Raw genomic sequence first — 12,581 nt, 5'->3', positions numbered from 1 at the left:
ATGTACCATAATAGGCCCCCTTGGGAGGCCTTCCGTAGCTGCACCTGGTCTCAGGTCAACTCAGCTCAGATTGTATTACTATCGTCTTCTGCTCAGCATACCTTTGCCCCTCCGAAGGAGATGGATCCATATTCTGCTGATAATGAATAGGATTCGAATGGCTCAGATACTACTTAAAATCCTGGTGCTGCTGTGAAAAGATGACCCGCACACTGGTCAAAGTCATGGGGAAAGCAAGCCCTACTGCCACACAAAAGGAGAAAAAACTCTTCATGAACAGCCAAATAGGCAAGTGATCTGGTAACACCACTTTCCCGAATACTGATTTGAAACTCATTCAAAATCTTGTGGTTGTCATTCTGAGATCGTTTACCAAAATCTCTGAGCTTAGCCACAGCCTGTTGGTTCGGATCCTCGATTTACAGAGGTTTGCATTGCTCTGCGCGCATCTTTAAATGGACATGTTCTACACAATGTTGTGGTGTGTACTTTAACCAGGTTTACCGTGCATATCAACAGCAGGCATGATTTATTATACAAAAATGGCGAGTGGCCTACTCACAGAAAGAACAGCAGCTTGAATTAGGTAATCTGAGCCGGACACAACTGAAAGTTACCTTATACGCGAGCCTGTTGATGGGTGATTCGGTGGTTGCTTTAGTTTTTGAGGGGGCGCATCAACAATCAGTTAATGTGCTACACTGGTTTGTTTATAACACTGGCATTTTATGCAATCTAATATCAAACGAGAAGTGGTATAAACCTTCCTCCATTTTATGGTTGAGCATTGGGTCATCAAAATGGCAGAGGCAGTAGATGTGACATTACAGACACTCTTTGACCCCGTGACGGCATCACTGGGCTGTCCGTGTGTACTAGCCTTAATTTGCTCCTGAGGAGTAATAGTAAACCAGGGAGTTTCCCTTCCTACCTTCCAGTTAATAGCTTCATCACCATCGAGACAAGAAGGGGCATGGGCAGCATCAGAGGAACCAAAGGGCAACTCGTAGGGAGTAAGAGCTAGCTTCACCTACCCGAATCAACATCCATTATTTGAAGTACAGATACAATTTGATAGTGCGGGGGCAGTAAGACTATTGTCACAAAAGAGTGAATCGGTGGAAAACTTCACTCTTTGCAAAGTCCTTAGAAAAGTATTATGAATTTGTGTTGGAGGAATATTAATGTCAGCCACTGCCCTAGTTGGGTAGGACTTCAGGTTGGCGGTAATTGTCCCTTGGGCTGCACTTAGCCTTGAGTGCGAGTAGGGAAACATAAAATCCACTGCTCAAAAGCCCACTACTGCAAGTGTCGACCTGGGATTTCCAGCTTGGGGGCAGGGCCGGACTGGCTACCGGGCAGTTGTGTGTGCTGCCGAGCTGGGGGCTAATTACTCTGTGGTGGGGGCTTATTTTGTTGATGGGATCGTGCGTGCGCATTGAAATAAAAAAAGCCAAACGAATTTGGTCCCTATCAACGAAATCAGCCCCCAGCTCGGCAGCACACACAACTGCCCGGTAGCCAGTCCGGCCCTGCTTGGGGGAATGGGATGTATGTGTCTGTGGGGTTCAGGAGAGGGTAACACCCTTCCAAAGAGCACACTTATGGACCTGAGGTTTCAAAAGTTGACAGCAATTCTACTCCTACGTGGTCTGTAGCAGTTGTCGGGACACAGAGGAAACAGGGCAGCTGGCTAATGCCACCTCCTCATGTTAGGTTTTTAACCTCTGCACACCCCTTATCAAGGCAAAAGAGCAGGGTAGGGGTACATACTACCCTTGTTCTTAGTCAAGGTGTGGGTAGTTACAAGAGGATGCCCCCATATCCTTGGCCAAGGTGGGAGGGATGAATATACCACCTCTGACCTTGGGCAATGTGTCGGAAGGGAAGCACACACTACCTAGTATAAAAACGACATCTTTGACTCTTGGGCAAATCCAGAGATTAAAGAGAACAAATCTTCCCGCCATTGTGTAAAATGTGGATAAAGGCACCACCAAACAAAAAATCAGGTTACTCTCTCGATGTAATAAATTAAAAGATGGCCAACGCAGACACATGATGGTCTTGCTCCATGTGTGTTTAATACCCGAGAGCCTATGCACAACTTGCTTTGTCGGAATTTTCATGCTCTAGTAACTATCAGCAATGTGCTTTTTTTTTCAAGCTTGTATTTCCAGACGATATTTGTCTTTAAATTTTAGTAATATTTGTACTCATTTCCATTGCCTTTGTTTCCCTCCAGCGATCATACCGAAGTGTCCCAGCCACCGACTTGACCTCGCCTCCCTCCCCCCAGTTCTTCTCTGCACGCGCACCCACCTGACTCGCCTCCATTTTGTGCTTTCCTCCCTCCTGATTGGCTGGCTGCCTACCTCTCTGTATCCCGAGGAAGCGCGGGAGCAGTCTCAGCGGGGCTGCCAAGCCTTTAGTCTAAAACGCGCCAGAAGTGTTAATGTGGAAAAATTGTTACACAGCGCGCCGGATAAACATAAAACGTGACGTGCCTCATTTTCCACAACTCGAGCACTCAGAAAGGCATATGTGCGGGGCGAGGAATGGCCTGTTTCCACTCACCTTCCGGATGTATTATCTGCACTGTTCCTTACTTCACATTTAGCCCAGCGGTGTCACAGCCACAATAATACAACGTGTGTGCTGCCTCGAAAAGCCTCGAGTTCTTAGAAAGAAAGGCACGTGTCCTGGCGAAATGCAATAATCTACCACTTAGCGATCTCCGGCCAATTACTCTGGATCGATTCACAGAAAATCTGTACATCTAAACATCATAAACTTGCCCCCATGATTCGTGTAGACCTATGCTGTTTCCTAGATTCACAGAGGTCCAGCCGCTAGGTTCCCGCAAACCTAGTCAAACTGTAGATTTTCAGTCAATATCATAACCCACAGTGCACTTCAGGAGCCAATGTGTTAAAGAATGCGAAGTGGGAATGTACATATTAAAGATCCACGTCAGTGGAGGACAGAATATCGAAAACAAATATTAGCAAGGGAGTAAATCTAGATTTTCTATTCCTAACTCCACATATACCTGCGGCGTATAACTTCAAGGTACGTAGATGTGGAGTTAGGAATCGTCAATCTATACTTCCCTATATACACTTACCTTTTGATAGTCTGCCCTTGGCGTTCTTGAATGTCGATATTCAATAGTACAATTGTTTTTTACAATCGTTTTTTACTTTTTGTCTCCAATATAAAGACATTTTCCCCGTGTCGAAACCCCATTCCCCATACCTGCATTGGCTCTTTCCAGGAATACTTTTCCAGGATGACAGTGGATGCTAAACAAGATTATGAGTTTGTGGTTGCTCATTAATTTTTTTCTGGGAAACGACCCCTGGTCGGGGATTGACTCCATCAGAACAGTTTCAGAAATGTCCACAGATTGCATGGATTGTCCACAAAATGAAATCTGATCTGCATGCAGAAATGTCCACTGATTCTGATCCTACAAGTCAGGAACCGGAAGTTTGCATGTGAAGATCATTTTTGGGGGGGCCCTTGAGACTCTTATGTCAGAAAAACATTTGTGAATCCGGGCATCTACGGACACTTTTCCCTTTTGAGATCTTTTATACGCGTGCTAGTTCCATTATATGCAATGCCTTCGACGGACATTGCCAGTTATAATATTTTGAAATCGTCACAAGTAGAAAATATGCAAGGTCTGATCATGTTAGTAGATTTACTCCAATCATGCTTGATGAACTAGCATCAGTCCTTAGAACGGGCCTCTATGCCTCTCAAACACAATTTTTGCTGTTTCACCGGCCTTCGGTGTCTGTCCTTGTTTAGGCATTCCCCTACATCTGCAATTTTCACCAAGTTTCTATTTTCATTACTTGTTACCTCCCAGGGTCAATATAAAACCCAGGCACAATTACAATTGTGTTTCTTTTTCACCAATGAATACATTTAAGGAAAAGAATCAAATCAAATCGAAAATCAAAGGATCAAAGCAGAAATGTGCCACAATGCAAATTCCGCCTTACGTAGTCAAATGCACAGCTTCCTCGACTGTCCCATGTTCTGTCCTAATGGTGAGAACGTCCGGCAGAGGACCATGGAGTGCAGCTGCTGAGCAGCAGGCGTTGCTGTGTGGACTCTCTGACTGTCAGGGCAAAGGGAAGACCTGTGTGGGGAAGGTCCTACTGCCTACCAGCTGAAAGGCTGATTTCCCTGTAGCTGCAACGAATCAGAGCCAAGTAACACTTAGCTTTGGGTGAGTTTGGAAAATATCACCTGCATTCATGGAAGGAGAAGCTCCTGACTTTGAGGTAAAGGTAAAAACTTCTAACAGCCCTATAGGCAAGACATGATATACGACTTGGGTCAGGCTTATCCTCCCAAGACCTGATCCCACCCTGTGAATTACCCCTCAGTGAACACCCAGAGCATATATTACTTCTACATGGTCTAAGTGGATGTCACAAGGTGATCATTGCTAAGGGAGACCACCTGGAGGTAACCCAAACCTACCAAACCACATCGTTCCCCAGTGGCGGCTCCTCCGCTAAGGCGGAGGAGCATCGCCCCACTGCTGCACAGCAGTGAAAGAAAGAACAAATACAATGATAATAGCTTACGTTTATTATCAATGTACCTGTTCCTGCTGTCAGCCTTGCGGTGCAGTTGGGATGCTCTGCTCTCAGAGCAGGGAATGACTGGCTTAGAGCAGGGGAGGATAGTTTGCCCATTCCTAAGTGCACAACTGTTTGGCCAGCCCTTTCGGACTTGTCAAACCATCATGCGCACTTCGCATGTTCTCCATGAAGGCTGCATTACAGCTTCTGTAGAGAACATGCCCAGGCCCCCATTCCCTGGATGAGCGCGGATCCACAGCACTCAGACCAGTCACAACGTTACATTGCAGCATTGTGATTGGCTTAGGGGAGGGAGCTTGGCTGCTTCCTGTTCCGGCCCCAGAGAGGAGAGACTGAGATGACGTGGGAGAGCGGTGAGCAGGTACGTTTTTTCTGATTTATAAAGTGCTATGAAGCCAAATAATTTGTGAATGCAGTTCACTAGAAATAACTTATAACATAATATAATTTGTCATGTTGTGCTATGCTCTGCTGTATTATGTTGCTTGCAACTGCACACTAGAAAGCAAAGAATTAATAAGCACCCTCGAGTCAAGAAAGGGTCAGTGCTCCAACTGCCTGTCTATATGGATTAGAGTTTACTTGAATATTTTACTTTTAGGAGAGCCCTGATTTCGAGTGTGACTATATTTCCAGTGTGTGTGGCCAGCATAGTAAAATGGTGGCCAGCCCTTGCCATGAATTCAGAAGCCAGGTTGGTCAGAGGACGTGCACATGTTTCATCTGGGAGCATAGAGCATATCTTTATTTTGACGTCAAAGGCTGGTGGACCCTGGCATGCGCAGGTACACCACGTACAGGAGTCTGAAACTGGCCGCAGATTAAGGCACTTTTTCCATGGCATTAGTGGCTTAGAGGTATTATTGTGGTAAATTGACTGTGTACTATTGATGTAAATGACGTGCAATGGTGATCTTGAATGGCTTGTCACAAGTGCACTGTTGCTTCCATGTTAGGCCAGTGGCAAATTGCTGCTAAGACTTTTGAAGTCAAAAAACAGGTCTGCAATGGTACCAGATACCAATGATTTAATCCCTAACTGAACTTGGTAGTAGATAGGTCAGCCCAATTTGTGACCTCACTTACGTGTATCCTTGGCGCAATGCAGTGGTGCCTCAAGTGACTACCACCGAGGAGCTGCAGAAGGCACACTGCGCTATGCTAGGGCCGCAGTGCTGCTTCAATCCTGCTTTGTCCTTCGAAATACTGGTTGATGCCGGCAAACCTACTCTATTCCCATGCAAGCCTCATTGACATATTTTGCCCTGCATTTCGGAACCTTAGGAATTAGTTTATTTGAACGAAAATTGTGAAAAAGTGTGTCCAAAACTAGCTTATTTGGGCCTTAATTGTCACATATAGACCTATATGACTTTAACATTTTACCAAAAAGACTCCGGCTGTAGCACCATAAAACAGCCTCATTTGGTCCCAATTTACCTGCTCGATTTAGATCCCCTCAAATGCATTTTTTGGAACCAAACAACTCCTTATTAAGCCATAAGATGCCTCTATGTGTTCGTGTTCACCAGATATGCCCCTTGCTTCAGCCTTTATGACCATAACGCCTGCCCGTATTGAAATGTGTCCAAGTCCTGGAGCCAGAATACAGAGTTCTTGAAGGGACATGCACCACAGTACACGTCTGGGCACAGAATTTCAGAGCACAGTAGAAGGGCTAGAAGCCCCTTTGAAAATCAGGCTGTCTATCGGCAGTCTTCCCTCTCCCACGAAGATCAAGGATCCCCCAGGACTACAAGTGCCCTGATCACCGTTCTCTGTGTTGGCTCCATCAATGCCATCCCAGTGCCATGGCCCTTGTGCCCGGATGGTTAGCGCAGAGTACGAAAAGAGGTCCACAGCCTCAACCGAAGGAAGAAGAGTGAGTTTCACTTAAGTCTCATGACCATTCAAGGACTTGCACCTCCTCCTTTGCGCTCATAACACCGTGTTCATACTGTCATGCCTTCCATGTTTTTAAAATACATATCAAAGACAGCCTACCACTACATCAACAAGGTAAGTATATAATTATTGGTTTTCATAAGCACGATTTTTGGCATTTTTTTTAAAGGTACAATTTCAGCAGAGCAAAGGGAACAACATGAGTTCACCACACATTGCAGGTTGCATGCACACAACATAATCCCAGCTGCAGATGATGATTACTGATCTAATCGCCACACCTCCTTATCTATATCTACCTTGCGATGTAGTGGTGGCCAATGTAGTGGATGCAATGTATCATGTGTAATATAGTGGTAGTGTACCCACGAAGCAAATAGTTGCCTCGCCTAGCCTTCCTGGAATTCAGGGAAGGATAGGCGCCTAGATTCCAAAAGGGCCTTATTTAGATCTCGGCGGGTGGACTACTCCGCCACAAATGTGACAGAAATCCTGTCCACCGTATTACGATCTCCATAGGATATAATGGGATCTGACAAGAACTAAATCAGGCCTTATATTTCCTTTTGAAATGTATGTGATAGGCCATTAGCACATAATAAGCACTTACAAATGTATCGCAGTAGAGGCTTGGATTCAAACTTCAATGAGATGTTTACTGAAGTACATGTATGTATTCTAGACAATGACATTCCAAATCCTAGGTGTCTTTTTTCTGTATTTATGGTGAATAATGAAGGCCTCTGCCCATGCCCATATAATCAGATCAGTGACTCAGTGTATGGGTGACTGACTAGGGTTACAGTCATTCTTTAAAGCTCTAAGAGACGAGACATGGATGGACCGGGGATGAGTAAAACCGCCATAATGCGCTTAGACAAACGTGTAATACAAATATTATCCAAGCGTTGAGATACTCACGGTTGTTGGGAAATAGCGACTGGTCTTGAATTTTTTCAGCGCCATGGAGCAGGTATAGGTCCCGAGGAAGAGGATGAAGGACATGAGTGTGATGTCAGGCACATATTTGCAGTTATTCCCCACCAGCATGCCTCCATATTTCAAGCAGTCTTTCTTCGACAGCGAGGCCCAGTCAAGGGTGCCGTTGTAGCCCTAAGGAGGCAAAGGCGACATGATGTGATTTAGTGCATGAATCCACCCAGACTAAATAATTTAGACCGATCTCTTGACACACTTAGATGTTCAGAAACCTTATACAACAAATCCTCCACTTTCTGATCAGGTCATTTTTTTCTTGTTATTTCAGAAATATTACACAACAATAAAAAAAAGTAATTTCTCTGGGTATACGAGATATGTATCAACTTTGGTGCCCTTATAGTCTTATATTCGACATTACCTAAACAATTGGCACCACGATGAAAAGGTGTCCAGAGTGCAGTCTCTCATTGCTGCTGAGTGACAATTATGTTGTCAATATCCCTAAGGGTACAGTGATACCCAAACATAGCACACAATAATACCACAAGCGAAAAAAGCCCTTCGGAGCTTCATCTGACTTCCCAGGGAGACATATTCATTGCATCCTTCTAAAAGTGTCCAATGTGTAACTGCGACAATTGTTCTATGAGGCGGGGTGGGAAGAATCCGATGGCCAATCAGGAGATCCCCTACGGTCATTTGCCTGTGCAGGTCTCATTTCAAGTGTATCCGCCATGCAAATCCCCTCATGCTACTGATACTCGGGGCATCAGTAACCGGTAGGGGTAGAGGGGAGCAAATCCCATGGGATTCTGAGTTGTATTCTGAGGGAACATTCAGGAACGGAGAATGACTGGGATAATCAGGAATCTCCTACCCCATGCCCCCAGGTAAAATCACTCCAGATGCACACCTTTACTGAGTCTGAAATATACGCTGGCCAGGTAACCCACACTCCAAAGAAGCCTTTACTGAAATATTCTTCAAATTTCAGATCGAAAACAAATCTCCTGCCCTTGGCTAAGATGATCAAATGACTTTGGTCTGTGTACGGTCAGCGCCCTTGAAAATGGAGTGGGCACGGTACTCAGCTGCAGACAGGTTTCAACTCATGAGGCAATGTTGTCTTCACCAGGCATTGCTACTGAGAGCACACTCAAGAGACATCTCTATTCAGTCCTACATATTAGCACCTGCAACATATTCTACACGCTCGAGCACTAGCATTTCAAGGCACATGTTATGTTATGTTATACAGTTTATTAAGCGCACAGCTGCCCCAGCAAAGGGGCGTCCCGGCGCTGGTCCCAAGTGAAGAAACATAACTGAGGTAGAGAAAGACGGAGACATTCAGCTACGTGGCTTGTACTTTAGCTGCTTCTCTGTCCAGTTGGTTTTAGTTTTCACTTCTAACTATTGATGGCGACAGTGAATGACGCTATACCGTTGAACCACGGAGAAGCGGGAGGGAGTGTTGGTGCTTTTAAATAATGATCTGTAAATGTTATGCACGATCTTGGATGGCTCAGGGTTAACATTAAGGTGCTGATGTCACCGGGTTTGTTTTTGAAGCGTGATGTGATCGCCTAGCAGGGCATTAGCTTGTCTTCTACATCAAAGTTATATGCAAGAAGCCTTACTCCAGCTATCCCAAAATTTAAAGAGTCAAATCAAAATTCTGGTCCCAACAAATGAATGAATGAATGAATGAATGAAAGAAGATTTATAAAGCGCAAACTAAGCCCAAGGGCATCAAGGCGCTAACACTGAGCTAAACCAGTAGTGCTACAGGGGAACGCTTTACCCATCACCATTTTAATTAATTTAAATCGCTTTGAAAAAGTCTTCCAGACGGACCCGGGGAATCTCTTCACCTTGTGGTTCAGTCTACTATTCTGAGCCACTTGCATAATGGTAATTCACCCTTCCTGGGCTCTCCACTATACTTCATTTAAAGACTTCAGTGCATTCAGAAATTTGCAACCCAGCTAGTGCTTGGCTCCCATGCTCACTCATATGCCTCAGCCTGTTGCTGTTCTTTCAGATGACTTCCCAAGTCCAAAAGTATTCTTTTCATGTCCATGTGCATTATTTTAAAAGCGGTCCTCTGTTTAGGCAACGGCGGCCCCTCCATTAGGCACGGAGGAGCATCGCAACCCTACTGCCAGCGCCGCATAGCGATCAAAAATCAAATAGTAATAAAAATGAATTTATTACTATTTTACTTTTTGCTTTCCCCAATCCGAGCCCTGTTTTTGGGCGGGGGGCCACTGCTGCTGACTGGCGGCAGGGGAGTGGTACTCACTCTAGTTTAGAGTGCGCTGACCTCTCTGGCCGGCTGTCTTATGAGGACCAGCCTGACATGCACATTTGAACCTCTCCAGATGGGGAGCAGGGCACAGACCCTCAGTGCCTAAGGGAGAGTTGAGGCAGCCCACTCCAACCAATCCTGGCGCTGCTCCCATGCTGCTTAATAGTATCACTAGGATGAGAGCAGTGTCTGGATTGCTGTGGAGAATTTTTGCAGACCAGCACCAATGGGCTGGAAGCACGAAGAACGGAGGAAGCGATCCAGTGGTTAAGTACACTTTATTGGCTTATTTATCTTACGACCCACTGACAAGCACTGTAAGAAACTTGCACTGCCTTCAGCCTCAATGCCAGATCTTTCAGTCGTAGTTCGTTATAAAAACTGTTTATAACGAGTCATAACTGACAGCTTTTGTGTTGACCTTAAAGGCATTGCTGGTCAAGGGTTGCCTCACCAATTTTTCATGGTATCATCTGCCACTGCATTTAGTTCCTGCCTAGTTGCATCAGATACTGGTCCATTATGTTCCTGACTCCTCTCTCAGATCATTTAATGCCCGCCTGCTCTCAGTTACCAAGTTCCCGCGCTCTCAGGAGGGCCGTTGGGCATTCAAGGTATTGGCCGACAAACATCGGAGATTGCATCCAGCAATTTTAAGAGCTCATGGGCAACATCTTCCATTTCGAAAGACCTGAAAATGTGACTTCGCACCTCTTAATTCTGTCTTTTCTTTCCCGGTATACTACACCCTTAGTACCAGGACTTCTTGTGGGCACTCACATGCCTAATAAGATCCACAATAGATAAATCAATCAATCAAGTCAGCCTAACAGCCCCTAATCAGCATGCGACATCTGACAATCTAAAATTCTCCAAAGCCAGAGAGATGCAAGTGAAGTGGTGACTGTAGGTTGCACACCAACTTCCATCACGCAATACTGTAGCTTTTGTCAAAAGCTAGAGCATCTGTGTGTGCTGAACTGGTGAAGCCACACTTTCGAATACAGGATTTCTCCTGCTTAACCCCTTGAATGCTCATGACGAGCTGAGCTCGTCATGAGCCACGGCGCCCCGGTGCTCATGACGAGCTCAGCTCGTCATGAGCCGTGGAACGCTCGCATGCGGGGATAATTCCCCTGCTGTGCTGATTGTTCCACGGGAACGGGTGTGATCGTGACGAGCTGAGCTCGTCATGAGCACAGGAGCGCTGTGTCTCATGACGAGCTCAGCTTGTCATGAGCATGTGAGCGCTGTGCGCGCCCCCTCCCCCCCAGCACAGTGGGGGAATATCCCCCGCAGCGAAGGGGTTAAAAGCAGAGGCAGCCTCTTCCTGCAAACACCAGCAAGGCTCCTCATCAAAGACTTAGGGGCAGATTTATCAAACGTTCATGCAGTGCAGCAAGCTAACTTGCTAGGCTGCGGTGCGTGGAACGGGAAGAGGCAGGAATGCACTGTATTTGGCTGTCTGGCACCAACACAGGCATGCTTGCGCCATGGTGCAAGGGTGCCTGCTTTGTTGGTAGGATTGCTGGTGTGCAGGGAAGGAGGGCACCTTCCTGCATGAAAACAATCCTCAGAGGCATTTTGCAGCACACTTAGAAAGAGAAGAGGGAACAACGAGGATAAATACAGATATTTCTCTTCATGTGCCTCCCCTGGGGAGGCGTAGCATTTTGACGCATTCCCAGGTTTATCAGTGTTGGTAAATCTGGAAGCGCCAAAATCCATTGGTGGAAGCGTGGAGACACCCATGCTCCACCCATGGAACGCCTCCCTGGGGCAGAGTAACGCAACACAGCAATGTGCGCAGGGTTAAGTTACTCCAGATTTATCAAGCTATGCTGAGCCATGCAAGGGGGGCCTCGCGTGGCTTGATAAATCTTACTTTAGTACTGCGTTGCCCTTGCGCGGCGCAAGGGCGACACAAAACATTGATAAATCCGCCTCTTATTGTTTCAGATTGTGAGCAAACGGTAAACGGAGGAGAAAATGTTTCCTCATCACAAAGTCAATGGCCTGCTGGTGCCTAGAACTTTTTGGCACCCCTGCTCATAAGGGGACCGGGGACACGTTTGTACGCGTTCTGCCTGCAGTATAAATAAATCAAATGTCGTTGTTGCACTAAAACATCACATTTCCAATGCATGGTTTTCATTTGCAAACTGTTACATTTTGACACGTGTAGTCCATTTATTTATATTGTGAAACAACTACCAGAGCGTATAATTTGTCAAAGAAAATCTCAGAATTAGTAACATCCTGTCCCAACCAAGCACATACGCACCCCAGGCGTGCAACGCCCATTGGGCTCAAAGGGCTTCAGCCCCCCCCCCCACTCATGTGTGTCAGCCCAGGCCGAGACAGGTTCCTGGGTTGGTGACCTCTTATCGCAGCCGCACCCGAGTGCTTCACAAGTCTTTTAGGACCATTTACTTGTTAACGAGGCTTTGTTGTGTTTTCACCCCTTCTTAGAGCCCCTGCATCTCCACTCTGCCTATTGCTGCAAGAATTAGCCCCCTCCCCCACCCGAAATTTTGCTCGAGTTGCGCCTCTGATCCACCCAACGCATGTTCACATTAATATACTATCGTGTTAGCGTTCTTTAAATCCATTTAGTTAGCTAGGGCTCTTCTCTTACTGAGGTCAGGGAGTTCCTGCTGTACAAAAGACGACAAACAAATACTCGGTTATCCTCACGACAAACGTGCAAACAGCGTGTCTAACAGCCTTATTCATCAACGGGCCGTTTTGCGAGCCCCTAATAGCGAATCATAGCGAATCGCTATTAAGGACTC

The 12,581-nt window shown here is 46.0% G+C and overlaps 1 protein-coding gene across 8 annotated transcripts in view; it reads right to left on the bottom strand.

Moving 5' to 3' along the window:
- Positions 1-12,581, bottom strand: part of SLC4A4 (solute carrier family 4 member 4) — an 893,491-nt gene that overhangs the window by 77,334 nt on the left and 803,576 nt on the right. For all 8 annotated transcript variants that reach the window (XM_078676409.1, XM_078676410.1, XM_078676411.1 and 5 more), the window contains exon 16: positions 7,455-7,646. In XM_078676409.1, coding sequence (XP_078532535.1) covers positions 7,455-7,646 — 192 coding nt within the window. The remainder of the gene's footprint in view (positions 1-7,454; positions 7,647-12,581) is intronic.

Source organism: Lissotriton helveticus, chromosome 2_1 (genome assembly GCF_964261635.1).
Source record: "Lissotriton helveticus chromosome 2_1, aLisHel1.1, whole genome shotgun sequence".
Lineage (NCBI taxonomy): Eukaryota > Metazoa > Chordata > Amphibia > Caudata > Salamandridae > Lissotriton > Lissotriton helveticus.
The sequence above is the reverse complement of the archived record's forward strand: the minus strand, read 5'-3'. Positions and strand labels throughout refer to the sequence as shown.